At 47.0% G+C, this 21,396-nt stretch overlaps 1 protein-coding gene across 1 annotated transcript; it reads right to left on the reverse strand.

Moving 5' to 3' along the window:
* Window positions 1-5,216: 5,216 nt before the first annotated feature.
* Window positions 5,217-18,694, reverse strand: WFDC1 (WAP four-disulfide core domain 1). The gene is made up of 7 exons (XM_066327526.1): window positions 18,439-18,694; window positions 12,867-13,062; window positions 11,297-11,380; window positions 8,936-9,076; window positions 7,810-7,851; window positions 6,986-7,060; window positions 5,217-6,186 (listed from the first exon to the last, which is right to left on the reverse strand). The coding sequence occupies exons 1-6, from the start codon at window positions 18,580-18,582 to the stop codon at window positions 7,002-7,004; spliced, it is 666 nt and encodes a 221-aa protein (XP_066183623.1). The 5' UTR covers window positions 18,583-18,694; the 3' UTR covers window positions 5,217-6,186; window positions 6,986-7,001.
* Between the last annotated feature and the right edge of the window lie 2,702 nt (window positions 18,695-21,396).

A 21,396-nucleotide genomic window follows, 5' to 3' on the forward strand; every position in this document is an offset into this window, starting at 1 on the left:
GGCAAGGCTTGGAGTAGACACACAGGGATTTGGGTTTTTGTGTGAGAGTCAGGGGGTGAAACCTCTCTGAGCTCATTTATGCTCTTGAACTTGAGCTGGTTCCCCTTCCCCTTGTGCGGCTCTTCCGAGGAGCTGGACAAGGCACAGCAGCCCATCCTGGCAGAGAATCCCCTCCTCTGCCCACCTGAGCCTGTCTGGAGTCCTCACAATCCTAAGATCGCTCCAAATCCTCACATTTCTGCCCTCTCTAGGCAGGTGGGAAGAAAATTTCCCTTTGGTTTTGCTTTTTCTCACCCCAAATCCTCGCCCATCATCCATGAAGCTGCTGCCCACGGGGAGCATCCTGGGGCTGTGCTGGGCACGGTGTGGGCAGCCCCAGCCTGGCCCTCATTAGCCATGTGGCTAATTAAGCAACAGGCTGATCCTTTTCTTATTTAGCATCATCCCCTGGGCTCAAACCTTGCAGAGACACACGGAGCTCCAAGAGCAAAATCCAGAACCCACACCACAGCCACGCCCTGGGTTAGGGAGAGGGAACCGTGTCCTGAGTGGGACTGACAGAAATTCCAGGACAAACAGGACACAAAAAAGGAGAAAAACCCTTTGATGAGTATAACAATGCAGTGTAACCATCAGTGCAGGGTGGTTTGTTATCCAGCAAACTGGCAGCTGGGGAGGAACAGCGTGGTTTGGGCTCAGCACCACGTCCCTCTCTCTCATCTTTATGTTCCCTCAGTTCTGTTATGGGAAATTATATTTGATGAGATGGAATAAATGCAGGGAGAAAAAAAAAAGTTGCTGTTTGCCACTCACTCTGAGAAACTGCTGAACAGACTCAAGTTTCAGTTTCTTGCTGCTGTTGATTTCTGCATGTTAGGAAATCTGATGAAAAATTAATGTATTTTGGTATCCCATGGCTCAGAAAACGCTGGGAATAGACTGAATCAAGACTATAATGTTAAGAAAACAACACGATTACAAGTTGTATTTCTTCACACTATCATTTTCACACTCTAAAAGCGTAACACACAGCCCAATTACAGTGCCCTTACAGTACTTCCTATTTAATTGGCTAATAAAGCTCCAGTTCTAAGGAGATTATTTGGGAAACCATTTTCTTTTTTTTTTCTTTTTTTTTTTTTTTTTTTTTTTTTTTTTGGAGGGGGGTTGTTTTGTGGTTTTGGTTGTTGGTTTGTTTGGAGTTTTTTTCTGGTTTTTGTTGTTGTTTTGTTTTATTTTGTTTTGTTTTTAGATTTTAGGTGTTTTAGAAAATACCTGTTATAAAGACACACACACCAAAAGAGCCATTCTCTGAGACCCCTTGAGCTCAAAAATATGATGCTGAGAGTTCAACATGATGCTGTGGGGCTTGTTGCACTTTTGTTCCTCTTGTGCCACCTTGAGGGAAAAAAACTCTTCTGCATGGATAGAACAGAGTTTGCTGCTACCCAAAACTCCAAACACTTCACTTTTGGGTTGGGATTTTCCTGGGCAGAACTTCTGCTGCTCCTGGTTGTACAAGTGAATAAAAGGGTTTAGAACCACGGTCCTTTTCCATCTTGTCTCATAAAGGTCAAGTAAAATCCTTAGGTCTGTCCCCAGGGGTGTAATGGGGAAGGAAAAGGGAATTTAATGAATTCTTTTGGTTTATTTTTAGGCAGTTTCCATTGCTTAAATTGGTAGACTCATCTGGTGGAGGGCTCAGGCTGGGTGGAACGAGCCCCACCACTCACATCTCCCTCTGGGAAACTCTAAAGATCTTTTTTTGTTTTGCACAGCTTGTCTTGTTCTTGCTGTTTTGACTGCATGGAAAAGTAACAAGGAGAAAAAATGAGAAGAAATAGGATTTATCTCTGCAGATTCACCAGAAGAAGGTGTTGGGTTTTTTAAAATAAATTTACCTTTAAAAGATCCTGAATTTTGCTGTAAATCCTTTTGCTGTAGAGAGACAACTGATGGTCATCCAACCCCATCTCCAGAGGGAAATCCAGTCTGTGCAGCCCGTGGGAGGTGGGGGAAGAAAATAACCCCCTGTATGAACCAACCCCTGATGTGCCACGAGCAAAGAGAAACCTCCAACCTCCAAAAACTCCTTTATGTGTTATCCAGACCTCAGAGGCTTCTTCACTGCTCAGCAAACTGTGGAAAACCTCCTGAAGGTGACCAGGACACTCCTACACCACAGAGCTTCCCAGAGCTCTGAACCAGGCATGTCAGAAACACTGCAAGTTTTTATATTATTCTGGTTATTCTGGTGGTGGGTACAGACTTCTTGAAGACCCATTTTGTTAGTCCTTCTGCTGATCCAGCTGCTGGTTTCTGGGATGCACTGGGGAGCTCCAGGTGACCCCAAGGATCCCGAAGCACCATGAGAGGTCCAAGTGACCCCAAAGACCATTTCCCTGGTGCAGTGAGGAGCTCCCCTGACACCTGCTGCTGGCTGGGCTCATCTCAACCCCCCCAAACCTTTCCAAAGTGCTGCTGTCCCCCCGTGGGTGAGGTGCAGGCAGCTCCTGTCCCTGCTGTGGTGTCAGGGCAGCAGGACTCCTGCCCAGCAGGTAGAGCAGGGTGGGTGGGTGGAGCAGGTGGGATGGTGGAGGCTGGAAATGGCCCAACCCCTCTGCTCTGTCCTGCAGTCCAGCCCAGCTCTGGCCTTTGCCTTGCTTGGTTTCTTCACCCTCTGAGCATCCTGTAAAGCTGCCTGAGCAGCTGCTGGTGCAGCCCAAAGCTCCTGAGCTGGCAGCAGCAGCACTGACCCAGTGCCTGGGCAAGGAAAGGGTCACTTCTCCTGGGGCATCACCCCCAGAGCTGCCCCCAGCTCCTCTTGGGCAGGACAAACACAGGGGCCAAGAACTGAGGGACTGACCCACAGCAGTGACCCCTCTGGAAGGGGGACAGGGGTGGTGGATGTGTTTTGGGGTCTTCACCTCCCTTCCAGTGGACAAAACGACTTTTGTCTCCCTCTGCTTGTGTTACTGATGCCTTACATTTTATCTTTCCTGTATTCCAGGTTCTGTGGTGCCCAGGGGTGCAGCTCTGAGCTCACAGTCAGTGTCACTCAGCTCTGCACACAGCAGGGACACAAAACAAATCCTTGTCCTGCTGCACACCAAGGACAACTTTCAGCCCAAAAGCACAAACAGGGTGGGTGAAGGGAGGAACAAGAAGGATGGGACCTCACAGCCTGGAGCTGGAATTGGACAATTAAACCCCAATGGAAATGGACCAAAACTTATAAAAAATGTGAGATTTTGTGACTGTTTGTCCATTTTGTGATAATTTTGGGTGCATTTTGGGTCCGCCTTGGGTGTAGCCCTGGCCAGGCTCTTGTCCTGCCCAAGGTGTACCCTAAAGGCCTTTCAATAAATATCTACTTTATTCTCTGGTTCTGTCCAGTCTCTGCTCCAGCTCAGCCTTCCCAAGGCATCATTATGTTCTCCCAACAAGTAAAATTTAGAAGATTTGTCTTTTCCCATAATCCAAAGTTGAAAGTACATCAAGAAGACACAACAGAAACTCGGCAGGGTTGAAAAATAGACTGGTCACTTTTTATTGAGCACCAAAGCAGAACCTGAACACATCTGAGCACCGGGGGCACGAACCAGGGAGGGGCTGCACAGCTCCTGGGGGCTGTGGGAGCATTGCCAGCACTCCGTGACACACAGGAAGGTTATCATAGCACCAAACACGCTGCAAAGTGTTCATGGAAATGTAAAAAAATAACCCACACCAGGTATTTCCTGCTGGGCTGCACCAGGATAAAGCATCTGTCTTTGGAGAGAAGAGCAGCTGAGGACAACTCACCTGCTCTGTGTTTTCATCTCAGTGTCTGAGTTTTCTCATTTCACTGTTGGAAACACAGCACTTGGACAAATCCCTTCTGTGGCTTTTGCTTCTGAGTTTGACAATTAGTAACTTGAATTAATTTGGAAAAAAACCCAAAAAACCAAAACCCTGAGCATTATAGCACCATGAAGAAGGGGGATGGATGGCTTAGATAACACCCAGTAAAAAGAAATTCACCATCAAATTATCGATTTGTCAATTTTCTTTTTTTTAAAATTACTTTTGCAAGCAGAAAATACCTGTACTGTCCCACCCACGTGGGTCAGGTAAGTGCTTCTGCAGCTACAAAGAAAACAGACACTGTAGTGAATGTGTCCACTCAAATGAAGCATATTTTGGGCTGCTTTGAGAGATTAGGTTGAGATTTGAAGTTTTAATCTTTCAAGTTTGTGAAAGCTCAGCACCAATTTTTCATCTACCTCCTCATATGGTTTTAGGAATTTTTTAGTTTAAATTAGAACATTTTGGCATTTGATCTTTGGGGCTTAGCAGTGATCACTGGAGGGCTTTGCTCCTTTAATCAGAATTTGATTTTTTTTCTGCAGAAAGTAACACTGGACAAAATCAATCCATTTCACTGAGGAGTGAGGCTGCAGTGGGATAAGTGGGGAGTTTCTGGTCTAAACACAGATTGGAACTATAAAATATGGATTGGAGCCTGGATAACTTGGTCTAGTGGAAGGTGATGAGCTTTAAGCTCCCTTCCAACCCAAACCACTCCACAGTTCCCTGGTACTGTGGCTCCTGTGTCCAAGCAGGAATTAAGATCTCATTGCAGGAAGCTGTAAAAGAGAAAATCTAGAAATGGCTCTGTCCAAACATGCTGCTGCATTTAACATCTTGCACTCAGAAAAAAAATGAAGATATTTAGGGAACTGTGGAGCTCTTCAGCTATTCCTTTACTCTGTGAAGCACCCAGGACTGTGTTTAGAATGGGAAACAGAAGAACAGTTTGGCACCTTCCACCTCTCCAGCTGCAAATGTCATGTGCAAAGCATCAAGAGTTTTATAGGTGTCCTGGACATTCAAACCATTGGACATTCAAACCATTAAACCAATAAGTGAGTGGGAAAAAGAAATCCTGTATTTTGTGAGTGGAAGCAGGCACTTGCATTTGTGAATTGGGTATTTATATGCAGTGCTACTACTGTGCAAATTAAAATGCTAATTTCATGTATGCAGATGGGGACGTGGACTATGCCATGGAGCAAATGTGGCTTTTGTGCCAAACAATTCTGGCTGGTTTGCCACAATAAATGCAATTGTCCCTTCAGGATTGCCGCAGGAAAAGAAAACATTAATAGAAAATGTGTTTTCCATTGTGTAATTCTAAACAGCTAAAAGAAGCTGGGAGGCCCAAATACAAATACCCAGATTTTGATTATTTATGGAAGTCAACACAAAATACAGGACTCTTGAGGAGCACTGGCCCATCTGCCAGATAACCCTTTTCATCACACAGATTTATCCTGGGATTGCTTCTCTAACACATTTAACAAATTTTCCAGACTTCAGGCCTCTTGCTGAGGTTTTGCAGGTACAAAACCACAGATTTTGTGAATATGAACAGTTTGCTGGCTAAAACCAGCACATCACAAAGCTTGGCATGCATTTGTGTGTCTGCCTGGATATTGTAGGAAGGAATCTGTTCCATTATTAACTCTCAATCTGCAGGTCACCAGACTGAGGAGAGGAAAGTAACCTAAAAACATTTATAAAGCTGGTTTTTCTCCTCGCTTAAGCTTCCTCAAATTCTTAAGACTTCAGGATTAACCATATACAGTGGGTGTCCAGCCTGGCTTTTTAGCTGGACATAAATAAGAAAAAGAAAAAACTTGCAGGTTTCTTTGAGTTTTAAGCTGATGAAAAGGCTTAAAGGAGCTGTTCAAGACAGGCAGGCACTGGATTTGATCCAGAGAACCTCTTTAGTCTCACCTATTTTTAAAACAACTTAGATATGATATTTAGGTAGAATTTTGACGTCACTGGGTTGTGTTCAGAGGCCTGAAATCTGAACGGGACACGCAGCGAGCACATAAAGGGCAGGCTCTGTGTCAGCAGCCTGATCATGGCACGGTGGCTCGCAGGGATCCCTTGGAGGTGTTTGTATTTCATTTGTAGAAAGGCAGCTGATAAGCAGTGTGGTTTCCTTCAGGGCATCACATTTCTCCCCTTCCTGGTGGGGTTAAAATCTGGACTCATCCTGTTCCTTGGATAATGGATTTTTTTTTTTTTTTCTGTCAGTGATGGGCAGGGATCAGGGGGATGCTGGAGATGTGCTGGTGGAGATCTGGGACCAGAAAACTGCTGGGCAAAGCATTTCTTGACAGAGTGGTCCAGCTGCGTGAAAACCAAACAACGAAAGGGAAAAAAAAAAACGAAAAACCGTAAGAGGAATTAAAATATTTATCCTTCCTGGGATGTTTGCACAGGACTTGTCCTTAAGTAGCTGAGTAATCTTAACAGCCAGCCTGACGTAGGTACAGGAAGACACTGAACTGCTTTGTTTCCACAACTCCCAGCTAAGCCCAAGTTCATTTTAAAGTGAAGCAGAAAGCATTGAGAAAACCATCTTGGGGCAGAACTTTTGGTATAATAAATATTTTCATTTTTGCCTAATGCAGGGCTGATAAAACGACTGGAGCCTTTGCTGTTGGCTTGGCTCTGGCCAGATAAATTTGCTTTTGCTCACATCAGTGGGTCCCACTGCTCAGCGCAAGTGTTCACACACAGAAAATGCCCCCATGTGCTGAACGATTTGCAAGACTGACCCTTTTTTGCAGCCAGTCCAGAATAAACAGATTTTTAGTTTGTCTGGCAGGACCAGTTACACCTGTGTTAGAAGAAGCCCCTAAACACAAAACTTAAAGTCTTAAGGGACACAAATTATTCTTCATCCTAAAAAAATCAGTCCATCCTCTAAAAACCCATAAGGCAAAGGTTCTGCAAAGAAATCTGGTGTGTCTGGTGGAATCATCAGAGTGTTTCATGCACCTCTACAGGGTTTGAAGGTGCTGTCCTTACTCCAGCATTTTGCTTAGAGGAAATAATCACCCTCAGACAATCGTTTCTCTGAATAATTGCATTCTAAGCACCAGCTATTTCCACCTCCCTTTCCCTTTATTCACAAGGCACTTACCCGGGCACACCTTCAATTAGCCCAAATGCTTCTGCTGGTTTTTCACATAGCCGACCAAATTGTTGGAATTACTGCCTGTAAAAACAAATATCAGCCAAGTCAGGTTTGGGGTTAGGCTGTGGCAAATGGATTCTCGAGGTTGTCTCAGCAGGGCAGCTTTACTGGTCTTGTTATTTAGCAGTTCTCTTGGAGAGCTGGGATAGCCCACGCTGGAAGAGTTTTTATCAGCCAAAGTGGCCAAATTTAGCTGCTGGTAAATAAAGATTCCAATCTGATCCACGTTCTCCAAGAGGGAGAAATCAGGAGCTTTGAAACTTTGTGAGGAAAGATGTGGGAGATGCTCCTGCTTTCTTTGAGCCCCAGATTTGTGAGAGGGACCTGCCACCTCTCAGGGGACACTGAGGGACAGATTCACTGGGCTCCAGCCATCCCTTATCTCTTACCACAGTCCAAAACCCTGCTTTTGACAGAGATCTGTGTTCAGCTGCAATGAGTCCTGGGCCAAGAGCAAACCTCCAAAAATATGCTTAAAAAAGAAAAAAAAAATCTAAAAAAGATTTTTGGGCTGGGTGGTTCCCCTGGCAAAAGACTGCACCATTTAACTCATTCTGCCACAGCTGAAAACTCTGGTTCTCAAGAGTCCACAGTGAGGACTTTGTAGATCTTAAAATAAGATTTTCTGACCATGGCATAAAGAGTCAAGGATAAAGAATCTCTTTTTTTCTATGTATAACCTTCATTTCATAAGGAGCAAATTCCTTGTAAGTGTTGCAAGAGTGATAAAGCTTAATAAAAACAACAAATCCTTCATGCCAGCAGCTTACCAAAATATTCCTTGTAATACTTATGCCTCAGGCTGTGTCCATCTGGAAAAGAAGGTACATGGTGAGAACACACCCAGCCAGCCTTCATTTTTTTGTGTTAAACTCTGACCTTCTCTGTACAGCACAGAGAAATTAGATATGGGAATAATAACCACACAATGAGGAAAATAAAAGTCCTCTGTAGCTGAAGTAATTTGGAGTGCTATAAACCTCTTATAAACTACTGAGATTACTGAGCTCTGTGGACACAACTCACTGGACAGAAGAGTGGGAATTGCCACTAGCATTTTTTAACCTTTTCAGTAGCTACAGGCCAGAGGAATCAGAGGATTTCCCAAATGAAATGAAATTTGGGTAACATTTCAGACCACTTTCCAGGGAGTTGTAGAGCGATAAGGTCACCTCTGAGTCTCCTTTTCTCCAGGCTAAAAAACCCCAGCTCCCTCAGTCATTCCTCACAGGGTTTGTGTTCCCAGCCCCTCACCAGCCTCATTCCCTCCTCTGCATGTGTTCAAGTGTCTCAATGTCCATCCTAAACTGAGATCCCAGAGCTGGACACAGCACTCAGTGTCCATCCTAAACTGGACACAGCACTCAGTGTCCTTCCTAAACTGAGATCCCAGAGCTGGACACAGCACTCAGTGTCCTTCCTAAACTGAGATCCCAGAGCTGGACACAGCACTCGGTGTCCACCCTAAACTGGACACAGCACTGGAGGTGTGGCCTCACCAGCACGCAGTCCAGGGCCAGAATGACCTCCCTGTTTCTCCCTGCTGGCCACACCATTCCTGATCCAGGCCAGGAGCCATTGGCCCCCTTGGCCATCAGAACACACTGCTGGCTCATGTCCAGCTGCTGTCACCTGTACCCCCAGGTCCCTTTCTGCCTGGGCACTGTCCACCCTCACCATCCCCAGCCTGTAACATTGCAGAGGGTTATTGTGGCCAAAATGCAGGACTGGGCACTTGGTCTTATTAAACTTCACCCTACTGGACTCTGCCCAGCCATCCAGCCATTCCAGGTCTCTCTGCAGAGCCCTCCTACCTTCCCACCCACTCTCCCAGCTCAGTGTCCTCTGCAAACAGACTGATTTGAAAGAGAGGAGGCAGGGGGGTGCAGCACTGACCTGGGTTTCCCCGGAGCTTGATGCACTGGCCCCTGTTGGGGATGCCCTCGGCCGTGTTGCCCGGGTTGATGATGTGGCACTCGTAGCCCGTGGGGCAGTGCAGAGGCTCGTCCCCATCCTCCGTGGTGCTGCAGGCCTCAGCTGCAAGAGAAACCTGCAGGTCACCCACCCGCCATGGCTGTGACACCCACGGGGACCCAAACACAACCCACCTCAGGCTCCTGGGCACGGGGAACCGTCCTGACACAGCTCAGCCCCATCCCCTTGGGACAGAACTTTTGGTATAATAAATATTTTCATTCTTGCCCAAGGTGGAGCTTTTGCTGTTGGCTTGGTTCTGGCCAGAAAAATGTGTCTTTTCTCTCCACAGCCCTGTGTGCAGGCTCTGTGCCAGCTGTGGGGTGGATTCCACCCAGCATTGATGATTTAGGATTTCAGCTGTTGTATTTTTCATATATTTCTAATTCTGCTGTTCTTTAGTGGATAACTCTAAACTCCACACACAGTGTGAGCTGCATTCCCCTTTTGGCCAGACCAGGCAATTCCTCTCCAGGTCTGGAATGGAGGACACCTCACTGCCTCAGGCCCTGAGAGATGGAAACTAAAATGAGTTTGGGGGGAGCAAACTTGGGGTAAATGACTTCATTATCTGGAGCTGTAATTGGAAGATTAACCCCCAGTATGCAAATGGCCCAAAGTTATAAAAGTGTGAAAATCCGTGACCTGTGGTCCATTTTTGGGTGCAGCCCCTGGGGGACTTCATCTGCCCTAAATGTACCTGAAGGGCCTTCAATAAATATAACAGCTTTTTATTCCCTAAACTCTGTGTGGTCTCTGTTTTTAGGCAGCCCAAAAAGGCATCAGCACTGCCCAGCATGCAGGATGATCCCTCCCTGGGGCTGTGCCCTCCGAGCAGGGATCAGTGTGTCCCAGCCTGGCTCTGAGCTGGCTGAGTGCAGTATTTTCAGGTTCACCAATTTCTGTTTCCTGGCCAATGCACCGTTTCTGCAGTGGTTTGAGTGCCACTAGAATTATTGACTCTTTCTGCTGCGGGATGGGATTAGGAGCAAAGCAAAGGAGGCTCAAAGTCAGGGAACGTGAGCAGGAAACTGGCAGTGTGCTGTTCTCTGCTCCACACCCAGGGCCCTGCTGCAGAATCCAAACCTCAGGGGTGACTCACTGCAGGGTCAGGCAGTGCCACCCCTGCCCCAGACAGAGGTTTCATCACTTTGGCCCGGGACAGGCAGCAAGAGCAGCTCAGAACAGGGAGGTGAAGCAGGGCTCAGGCAGTGTTTGTGACCATTACATGAGCAGACTGCAGGGCCACTCCACCCTCTCATTTTTAGTTTCAAGGATCTCTGCTGTAATTCTCACACCATGACTGATGGTTCTTACTTCCCTAATTACTCCCTCAAGCTGAGATGAAGGTGTTCAGATAAGAACAAATAATATAAGCGTGACAAGGATGGATGAGGAGGAACCTATTTTATCTCATTTCTCACTGTGCAGCTCCAATGAGCTGGAGGCAGAATTTTCTCCTCAAGAACTTGGAGTTTCCATAATAGATGAGCATTGAGGCTCAGTGAGTCTAAAACCATCTGTGTAAGAACAAAGAGGGGAATCTATTGGCACTACCTGGATCCGACTAAAGCTGATCAAAAGTCAGGTTAACATTTCCACAAAAAACCCCAAAACTTCAGGTGTCCGTATATCTGGGAGTGCCTCATAGAAGAAAACTTCCCTTCCTACCTCCCCACTCCCTCCTTATTTCAATTTTAGGTATTGGAAAAAGTTAATTAAACCCCCTTTCCTTATGGAATGAACCTGAGGAGCTCAAGCTCATTATCAGTCTCCAAACTCAGATTCCTGCCCCAGGTTCACGTCAGCTTGACACAGCTCTGCAGCAGTTTGCCAGGGCTCCTGTCCAAAGCTCCTTCAGATCCAAGAGCCACAGCCCCAGCCCAAGGCATCTGGGTGATGAGGCCACTCTGGATTAAAGGATCTCCCATTCCAAGTCCACCCACGTTCTATCAGGAAGCTGGCAGAGAATTATGTGTGTGATGACAAAGCTTTTTTCTAAAAGAAAGATATACCTCTAATTATTTGAAGAATGGGTACAAACCTAGTCCCCTCCCTGCAGCATTCCTAGTGCTCTGCTGCTGGATAATCCATATCCATAAAAAGTAATTTATTTACTGCACCAGATAGCAGCTCCCAGCACCACACAGTTATTCCTTTGGAAACTCCAGACAAATACCAGCAGCCCAACATCCCAGGCCAGCTCTGTGCATGAGGGATTTATTCTCCAGAGCCTTTGTGTGATTATGAATATTGCAGAGAAGACAGAGAAATGTCCTGTACCTTGTAAGACTTCCTCTGGGCCATCCAAAAGCCACCCATTGCCTCCCAGCCAGCGGGGTTTGGGCTGAACCAGCCAGTCCAGGACTGCAGAAGAGAGAAACAAGAGACCACAGTGTCAGGATGCAGCAGCCACAGGGCACAGAGTTCTGGAAAAGTCATGGATTTCCTCTAAGGGCCTGTGAGGAGGTTGCCTGGTGGATTGATGTGGTTTTGACTTATATTGGTGCTCTTGTTGTCCCAGTGGAAAGGGAGCCATGGATGTTATCCAGGTTATCCATCCACAAGAACCTGGTGTCCTAGAGGCCCAAGCAGCTGCTGCTTCCCGTTCTCATTCCCATGGCAGGAAGGGATGAGGTGGCTGCCTCACTTCTGTCAGCACTAATTTAGGCTGGGATTGCCTCTTTTCCTGATTACAGAAACACAGGAACACAGAATGGTTTGGGTTGGAAAGGACCTTAAAGATCATCTCCTGGGCAGGGACACCTCCCACTATCCCAAGTTGCTCCAAGACTCATCCTTGGACACTTCCAGGGATGAGGCATTGAAAATGCCATCCCAGGAAATGAACTGGCCTTGAGTGACTTCTACAATTCAACCCAGTGGAAATTTTGCAGCACCAGTTTGCCTTGGACAACTTTGCCACTCATCAATCCCCCGGAAACACAAGTGTGGAACTGAACTCCACCCCCCAACTCACACTCCAGCCTCCCACCCCAGATCCAACGCATGGGAAGATCTCCACCACCCCCACCTCTGCAAGCTCCTCTCTCTCCCAGCTTGCCCAGCATGGAAACCTTTGAACCCCTCGGGGGAAACACCCAAGGCTTTGCCCTGGAAGGATATACCATAGAGTTCCTCCACCCAGAGGTGCAGCAATGTATTTGAATAACTTAGGCTATGCTCTGTACCAGCTAAACTCTTAGTAGGTAAGAAGACATTTGCAGTCTTGTTTTTCAGAATTTTCAAGGATTCGTCAAAGCTACGGGAACAAAAACAAGTCTAAAAACCATGAACAAGAACTTTGGAAAATGTCTACAAGAAATGCAAAACTCAGATAAAAGACACCACAGCGTGGTGACGGACACTTGGCCAATCAGGTGCCCCGAAGGATGTGTGCCTGTCTGATAGACAAATGACTTAGCCAATCAAAAGACTTCTACATGCATGAACAGCAGTGTTAAAAACTATAACTGTAGCTTTATGTAAACAATAAACTGTTGTTTTGGGTTTTTTTTTTTCAGCCTTCTGATGTTTGCATTTTTGTAGTGGAGTTTTTTTTTTTTTATGAGTTGTTAAGTAAATAAGGTGATATTTACATTCCTCTATAGAGGAGAGACAATTAATGGACTTCTAGTAGGGTCAGAGAGGTGACAACCTCATCCTCCAATCCCTGGTCATCATCCAGAATCTATATAAATTGAGGTCAAGAAATAAACTTGTACGCAAACAACCGACTACATACGCATCCTTCATTTCACATCCGTCTAGCGACAACAAACACCTCCTGTTGGGATCATACTGACTGGTTTATCCCAGTGCCCATCTCTCCCCTGCACGGGTGTGTCTGTACCTGGCGGGGGCTGCACGGACTCGAGGCAGGCGTAGATGCAGCCGTTGTAGCAGCAGCGTTTGTGGCGCTGGCACTCGGAGTCGGAGCGGCAGCTGGGCACCTCGCAGGCGCGCTCCGGCAGGCTCTGCGGCGGCGGGGGGCACCGGTCGTTCCTCTGCTGGTGGGAGCTGTGAGAATGAAGAGGGTACTCATAATCCTTTGCAAAGAGAAGAAAAGGAAATCAGGTTGTCTTGGGTTGTAAATGCAAGAGGTATCCTAGTCCTAGGCTGTTGGAACCAGTGGAAGGGGTGTTTTTCTTTATCTCATGACTCTGGGGAGGAGCGGGCGGATGTGGACTCGATATTTTCTGACCTTGAGGAGAGCTAGCTCTTCACCACACGTGGGTGTCTTTCTGTTCAAACCAGGTGGGGCAGTGGTTTTTTATCCCTTCCAGGACCCATCCTCCCTGCAGAGGATATCTGCCGTTCACGGGCCAAATAAACAGGATAGTGTACTGTTCACATCATCTTTGCTTAGGGCAGGTGTCCTTGTGTTCTTGGGTTAAAATGCAAAATGTGACCAGCAGTCTGTATTTCATTGGCAGCTGTCAAAACCAGATGGGGAGGGGTTTTCTTTAGCTCTTCTCATCCTCCCTGCAGGGGATATCTGCTGTTCATGGGCCATCCAGGCTCACTGCAGGGCTGAGACAATTCCATCATCCCACTGGGAGATGCTCCACCCAGGGGGAGGAGCCCAGCATTCCTATCTGGATCAAACCTGGGATTCAGAACAGCAGCACAGCCTGTCTGCACTGGATTCCCAGAACCATCTCACCATCACTGGACCCTCCTACAGGATTGTCCCTGCTCCAACAGAGCATCAAGCCAGGGGCGTGAAGTGAGAGATGCCGTGGCCTCAGGAACAGGCTGGTGAAGAGTCATAAATACGTAAGAATGTGTATAAATATACACTTGGCCCAATCGCTGGTGAGTTACAAAATCAGTGATGGGAGACTGGGATTCTTATTCCAAGAATAAACATGGTGCAACAGTCCCCCAGGGGTTTCTAGGACATTTCACCACCAACTATGGAGAAATTTGAGGTGAGATTAACATCCCCCTCTACATCCTGCTCCATCCTCATTGCTGTAACCCCTAACAGCTCCTTTGGAACATCTGTGCCTTTGACAACAGCCTGTTCCCACATGGATTCTCCCAAAAAACTGGCCAAAGAGGACATTGCATGGAGATGGAGTGTCAGAGAGAGAGAATTCCTGATATTTTCACTAATGACAGTCTCCTGCCTGGTTCCCAATACCAAGAAACAATTTCTGCTTTTTCCTTTAAAACCATTCCATGATGTTGTTTTCCCATTAACTGATAGGCTGTTTAAACCACTAAAAAGGTTTGGAAAAACTCAATTTTTATGATGTTTTCCACATTGAACGAGCAAGCTCTCATATTAGTCCATTCATCAAAAGCTGCAAACACTCCAAATTTGAAACATGCTTTAAAATTGAAGATATTGAAAATACACTTTTTTGGGGGGGTGGGAGGGGATGTTGCTGGATTTTAAATAGAGAAAATTTTCAAAGCAGGTATAATTTTGGGATAAAAGGCAGCACTGAACAATAAATCTGTGCAGTTCCAAACACTGAACAGGTCTCCTAATGTTGGAGGGAGTGTTCATCCTGGAAGGTCACACTTTACTATTCTGTTTGAAAGGTCATCTGCAGACAGAAACGTGGCCAAAATAATACTGGCAAATAGTGGATACATGAAAAAAAAAGCAACCACCAAACAATTACTGCAGTTACTTCACAGATGATTCAGAAACCAAGAAGCCAAAATTGCAATGAACAGCTGGCTCCATGAATGAAATTTCCGTTGTGGAACAATACAAAAGTTGTAGCCAAATAACTTTGTACCTCATGACCTTTCTGACCATTTTCTCTGGTCACCTATTGCTCACAACTCATTTCTTTCAAAATAAGAATATTTTGCTTATTTGGTTTAATAATTTCACCCCCTTGTTTATGTGTGCATAAAACAGGATTCTCTCATTCCCCAAAATAACCTGGGTGAGGACGTCTCCAGGTTTGGGTAACAAGGTTTTTTAAAAGCTCTCCCAGCATTCACAGTTTGGCTCAGATGTTTTTTTTTTTCTTTTTTCAGATTGTGATGACAGTCAAAATTTCTTTAAAAGCGTTTCTCAGTGCAGGAGGTAAATTTCTGTTTCCCGAGGAGACTTATTAAATCATTTAATGACAATATCTTCCTTAGAGATAGGCAGAAACAAAGTAAGGGGAAAAGTTCAGAGTTCAGCTGAGGAACCCTGGAAGTCAACAAAGATGAGCTGCAACCTGGATGGAATCACTCAGCCTCAGCCAAAATTGAATTATTGCTAATTTCAATAGCAACTGAAGGATGCAGTCTGCCTCCCAAAAATCCCAGCTCTGTTCAGTTATTTGTGTCTGGAACTGGTCCCTGAGCCTGTGTCAAAGCACAGCTCTCTGCTAATTCATATTCTGCTTGGAGGCCCTGGAGATGACACATGAGGCTTATTTCAGCCTCTCACCACCAGCTCTGGCCCTGGCAGGTATTCCCAAACCCTGGCCATAAAACCTTTCCTCTGAAAAAAAACCCACACAGTCAGGGGGAATTTTGAATCCTCTAATATTTCCATTAAAGACCTGGAAAAAAATCACCCATCAGTGATGATCAAAGGCTGAAGGCAGCTTAAACAATCTGAAGGACAAAACCAAAGCAACGGGAATGATATTCTCCTGTTGCTGGCTCGGGATTTGTCATTTTGGTTCTGCTGTTTGCAGTTGGAAGAACGCTGCAGAGCTGGGGTGGGCTCCAAGAAGATGCACAAAAATGACTAAAAGGCTGAAAAGCAGGAAATACAGAAAAAAAAAAAAAAGGTTTGTGTGAGTGCAGGTTCCAAAGGGGAGGCTGAGACTGCTGTGCTCACAGGTTACTCTGAGGACACGGGGGCCAGAAATCTCCTGGGGCACAAAGAAGGTACCCCAGGGCTGATTTATGACAGCTGGCTGCTGGAGGGTAAATAAATTGTTGGAAGAGCATTACAGCAGCTGTGAAGAATTCTTCATTTCTGGAAAACTTTAAAAGAAGGCTGGGATTTTTCTGAAACACTTGCTGTAGTTGACAGTGGAATGAGATCCAGACTGGCCCAGTTTGTCCCAACAGATATGATGGGTGTTTTGTAATGAACTAAAGCCCACTCCCAGGTAGCTCCCTCCCTTCCTCTGCCCTTTGGGAACAGTCTCTGGAGTGTGGAGGCTGGAAAACACCAGCTGCAAATCACTAAACTTGACAACTGTCCCTCTGTAAAATATATAGATTTTTTTTTTTTTAAAGCTCAGCTCCTGCATCCCGCTGTGACTGCCAGGTTTATCTCCTCACTGCAATCCCTCCTTCTCCCTTCTCCATCCCCACTTGACCCCTCCTTGCCAGGCCACACCCTTCCTCAGGGTGAGTGAAAAGCCCCTGGCCAGCTCCTCATCCTCACTCACACCTGCCCCTCCTTCTGCATCCAGCATTTCTCTGGCTGCACTCCTCCTTGCTGTAGCTTCAGATGTTCTGGGCTCAGACCACACAGAGCTCCCGTGTCCTTTGAGGTGCCACAGGGGTGTCTGTGGCCCGTGTCACCTCCCATCTGGCTGCAGGTTGCCGTGAGCACCTCCATCTGTCATCCCTCTAGCCAAGTGACTCACAAATCCGCTGCTCTGCCTCCAGACTCTGATTTCCCCGCTGCAGGGAACACGCAGCATTTGGTAAGAAAGAAAACATCCCTGTGAGAAACCAGAGGGGCTGCCAGAGCTGGCTCCTGGTGCAGGAGAGGATGGAGAGCAGACGCTTTCCCCCTGACAAGGCTTTGAGGAGGAGAAAGAAAAGCTTTTGCTGTTTTCCCTGGATCAATGTTTCTGTCAATACGAGCAATTCTAGCTGAGCTTGCCAGATCAGTAGCACCTGGATTCAGGGCTGCCAGGAAAAACAGCCCTTTGAAGGTGCGCAGGTTGAAAGAAGAGGATATATCCTCAGGGGAGGCGGCTCTGCCTCGGCAGGGCTCCTTATCTGAAGATCGACATGTGAATTCCTGTCCTGCTCCTGTCCTATCTCTCCGGGTCATTCACCTCACAGTTCCTATTAAATTTGAGCTTCACAATGAAATATGGCAGAAGAACATCCACATAAACGCATTTTCCAGTGAGTGATTTTGCAGGAAATTCAGCTCTTTATGTCACCATTCTCCAATTAAAATTCAAACCAGAGGATATCCTATCCCAAGAGAGGCTATAATGCAGGAGATTTCTTACAAAACCCTGAGGTGCTTTTCAAATATCAGCACAATGTTCTCTGAAAAAAATTCCGTGGAGACAAGACAGAATTTCAGTTCTCTCATCGGGGGCAAAGGATGTGTGTGACAATTCTGAGTCAGCAATGACACAAACCAAATGTTGCCATGCACCAACATCACTCTAAAAGCCAAAAGCATAAAATTACCCTTTTTGAATGAAAAGCTGCAGAAAACAGATGGAGGAATCTGCCTGTGACACCAAAGTGCTGTTTAAACACGTGCAGAGTTTGGAAGATGCAATCAGACCTGAGCACAAGAAAATAAACTGTTTGGGGCTTGCACCCAAGCAATTCAATGGGCACAAACCTTGCCCCAGGGCTGGTTTCTAAGGAAACTTGAATGGATCGAGTAAAAATTTCAAATTTATAATTTTTTTCCCCCTTTTAAAGAGCAGGTCCTAAAATTCAAGCTATCAATTATTTTCCTTTTTTTAAATTTTATTTGCATCCCCTCGTGGCCATCTCTAACCCATTGACCCAGACACACCAGGACAGGTCCCAGTAACTTGTTGCTGTCCCAGTCGCAGTCCCAGCGCTCCTGCTCCGAGTGGATTTGGGAGCGATGTGGTGGCTGTGCCCAGTGCCCTGTGAAGGCTGCCAAGAGCAGTCAGACACAGATGGTGCCACCGAGCGTGTGCCAGGCCGTGGGCAGCCGCTCTGCCCGCAGGGAATGTGCCAGGCACGGCACAGCCGCGGGGATGGAGTTTTGGGATCGCCACCCTTTAGGGTGATGGGCACACCGCTGTTGTGCTCCAGGGATTTCCAGAACCGAGGGCAATGCCACCAGCTCTCCCTCCAGCACACATTTATCCCAAAATTACCCCAAAAAGCAGCACAGGAGCAGGGCAGGGAACTCTCCCTTCTCCAAGCAATAAATCCCAGTATCTTCATCCCACTCCACCTATCCCTGGAGCCGCAGGGTTTGCATCCCCCTTCTCCCCGGTCACTTTTCCCTGGCTGTCCAGGGGAGTTTTCCAGGGAAAGCGGTGCCGGTGCCGTCCCAAAGCTCTCTCCCTGCCCTTCCCAAACTTCCCCCGGCAGCAGCTAGGTGGCAAAAGTTCCTCTCAGCCTGGGAAAAACTTCATGAATCCCGTAACACAGAGCAGCCCGCCGAGCCAAACACTCGCCATCCCCAAAAAGCGCAGGGAAAACTCCCCATTTTGGGGAGAGCATCCCCAAAATCCCCTCTCCCCTCTCCCAGCTTTACTCACATCGTATTTCTCCGTCATTTTCAGCAGAGCGCGTTTCCACAGGGTCCTGGCACAGCCCGGCTCCGGCAGCAGAACCGACACACACAAGGCTGCAGCGAGGAGTTTTTTACAGAAAAGCATCTCTGGCAGCAACCTGGAACTCATTTTTTTTTTAAATTTTAATTTTTTTTTTCCCCTCAGGGAGGGATGGAGTAAGGAGCCCGGCAGTCGGGATGCGGGCGGTTCCGAGGCTTGGCAAAGGAGGGAGGGGAGAAAAGAGCGAGGGCTGAGCGCTCCCAGAGCCGCTTTTCCCTGCGCAGCTTCTGGGAAGGAAAGAAAAAAAAAAAAAAAAAAAAAAAAAAAAAAAAGCCCACAGGCAGAAGCCGGGAGCTGCTGTTGAACTTCTCCGAGTGAGATCAGGTTCTCGGCTCACATGCTCACGACAAAGCTCACGCTCTCCCTGAGTGAGTGATGGACGGGAAGATTACTTGGAAAGATTATTTTTAGACCTTTGTTCCCAACATCTGGCATCCTCCGAGAGCCCCGTTGAGAGCCAAAGCGTGGGATCAGATGACAGCTGCCTCGGGGGAAATGCAGGTCTCGGAGGGGTGGGCTCGGCAGAGTTTTACAGAGTTCACCCAAAGTCCCCAAAAGCCCAGGTTCTCCCTTGGTGCGCTCCCTGCTGCGGGTTTGCATCTCGAGTTCACCGAGTGAGAATTTCATCTGCAGCCCACTTGTAGGAAATGATTTAACGACACGATAAACATCCAGGAGCTTCCTTTAAACCGAGGTGACATCGGTTTTCTGAAAAAAGATCTTGAAGGAGTTAGAAAAAAAAAAAATAATTCGGGGTGTGGAACAGGGAAGGAAGATGGTTTGGAAATAACATGAGCACAGAGAAAGCAAGGAAGGGGACATGAGTCAGGCTGTGCCTGACAATGGGAGGGACGGAAGGAGTGGACGTGGGGTTTGGGACATCTCCGTGGACACGCAGTGCCTGGAGGATGGGAATGGGCTGGTGAAGTCCGGCTGAAAGCAGCCCAGCATCCTGCCGGGGATGGAGACACAGGCAGGTGCTGAGGGAGGACGGTAAGAGAGAGGCAGCTGTTTCATTCACGCGTATAAATACGTATATCTGAATGTTTATAACTTTATAGATGTCAGGAGAGCTGCTCAGGGCTCGCTGAGGGGTGTTTATTTTATAATTCCCCCTGAATTTCTCCTCCAGCCTCCACCTGAGTGAAGGAAGAAACACAACCACAAAACTCGTCGAGGTACAGACACAAGGTTTGCCTTCCCTTTACCCTGGCTGCAGCCCTGCTGAGCAGAGAGGAGCCTTGCTGGATGTACAGCATTTATTTTATATCCACTCTAAAATGAGTCTGCAGAGGAGTGTTATACCCTGTGGATACACAAAGAAAAAAAATCTTCCAATTATTCCTTATACCCAAAAGCTGTGGAAATTCACTTTGATCCATGCCCAGGTGTCAATAGCTGCATGCAGCTGGAAGCCAAAGGATTTCATCTTGAGGCTTGCCAGAATATGATGATGGGAACCTGAAAAAAGAGCAAGGTGGGCCTTAAAAAGCTCAGTGTTTAAAGGAATATATTTGATTTATTGACACTTAATGTTCTTTAAGGTTTTCTAGCAGTAACTGTGCTTTGGGCAGTTCTCTCTATATCTCTGCTGCTATAAAAAGTTCTTAGCAGCACAATCTGCTCGATCCATGGCAGGGAATTTTGCTGGCAAATAAAACCAGGGATCACTCTTATGGGGGGAAAAGGGAATGAAGAGTTAAACTGGAGATGGTCACCTCCCTCCCAGGTGCAGAGGTGCAGGCTGGGGGATCCCAGTGGGACAGCACAAGTGCCTTGTCTCTGCATGGTCTGAGGATTCCCAAAGAGCTGAGAGGGGATCCCTGTGGAGATCCAATACCCTGCACTGTTCTGGTAAACCTACCCCTGCTTGATCCATAGGGGCAGGTGGGGTTTTGGGGGCTGACAGGGTTTGGGGTGACCCCATGGTGCAGTTGTTTCAGGCACAGAAGGGGAGAGAGAGTGAACATTCAAGCTGGAGATGTTCACCCTGCACCTGGCTGCTGAGAAGGCTGTCCCTGCAGGGAGCACAGCTCCAGGTCCTTGTCACCTGCTGTGCCCCATCTCACCAACTCTCCTCTCCCCAAAGCTGCAGTCACACATTTAAAACAGAATTTATCCCAGATTCCCTTCAAATAGGAAATTCTCCTCAGGCTTCTCTCTTCATTGAGTGGAAACTGAGTAGCTCACAGGTCAGCCCATAGAAAAGTGACTCCCTGAGGATGGAAGTGTCACCTTGGGATGCTGGCAGAGCTCAGCACCTGCAGGTCACTGTCACCTCCACCCAGGTCTCATCCAAGCACAATCTGAAGCTGTGCTGCAATTAGTGAAAGGCACACTCAGGCAGCTTCAATCCATCCAGAGAGGAATGGATCCCTGCCATAACACTGCGACCTGTTCCACCTCTGATTTGAGTTTTTACTGCTCAGAGGGCTTTGTCTGAGGCCACAGGATCCTCCAGTTCCTTTCACAAACACAGCTGCCCACTTTGTCTCAATATTAATTCCTGCACCTCGATCCAGCACCTCTCAGGCGCATCCAGGAGCTCCCACCCGCGCCCTGACTCCTGTGCTCTGGGTGACAAATGACATGGCTGCTTGCACAGAATAAACAAGACTTTTCTGGGAGGTTTCCTACTTAATTTATGTCTTTGTGTTGCTATTTCACTGGTCTGTGCTCTCGCTGAAACCCAAACCACCGTGAGATGACCTCTCACGATAAATCTCCCTAATTTAATTCCATTTTTTGTTGTTTCATATACGTGCAATCTGGACTTAGAGCAACTAATTCCAAAGATTAATGGCTACTTCAGACACCATTTACTGGCCTTTATTTTTGCAGATACACAGCTTTGACATTTATCTGGGAAAAAACAGGGTCTGT

Source organism: Sylvia atricapilla, chromosome 12 (genome assembly GCF_009819655.1).
Source record: "Sylvia atricapilla isolate bSylAtr1 chromosome 12, bSylAtr1.pri, whole genome shotgun sequence".
NCBI classification, from domain to species: Eukaryota; Metazoa; Chordata; class Aves; order Passeriformes; family Sylviidae; genus Sylvia; species Sylvia atricapilla.

What these genes read in the sequence shown, in the direction of transcription:
- WFDC1 (XM_066327526.1), bottom strand. Translation starts at nt 18,582, where the DNA reads ATGAGTTCCAGGTTGCTGCCAGAGATGCTTTTCTGTAAAAAACTCCTC. An exon ending in AAATGACGGAGAAATACGAT is followed by an intron (nt 13,063 to 18,438) that starts GTGAGTAAAGCT and finishes CTCTTTGCAAAG; the next exon opens with GATTATGAGTACCCTCTTCA. An exon ending in GTCCGTGCAGCCCCCGCCAG is followed by an intron (nt 11,381 to 12,866) that starts GTACAGACACAC and finishes TCTCTTCTGCAG; the next exon opens with TCCTGGACTGGCTGGTTCAG.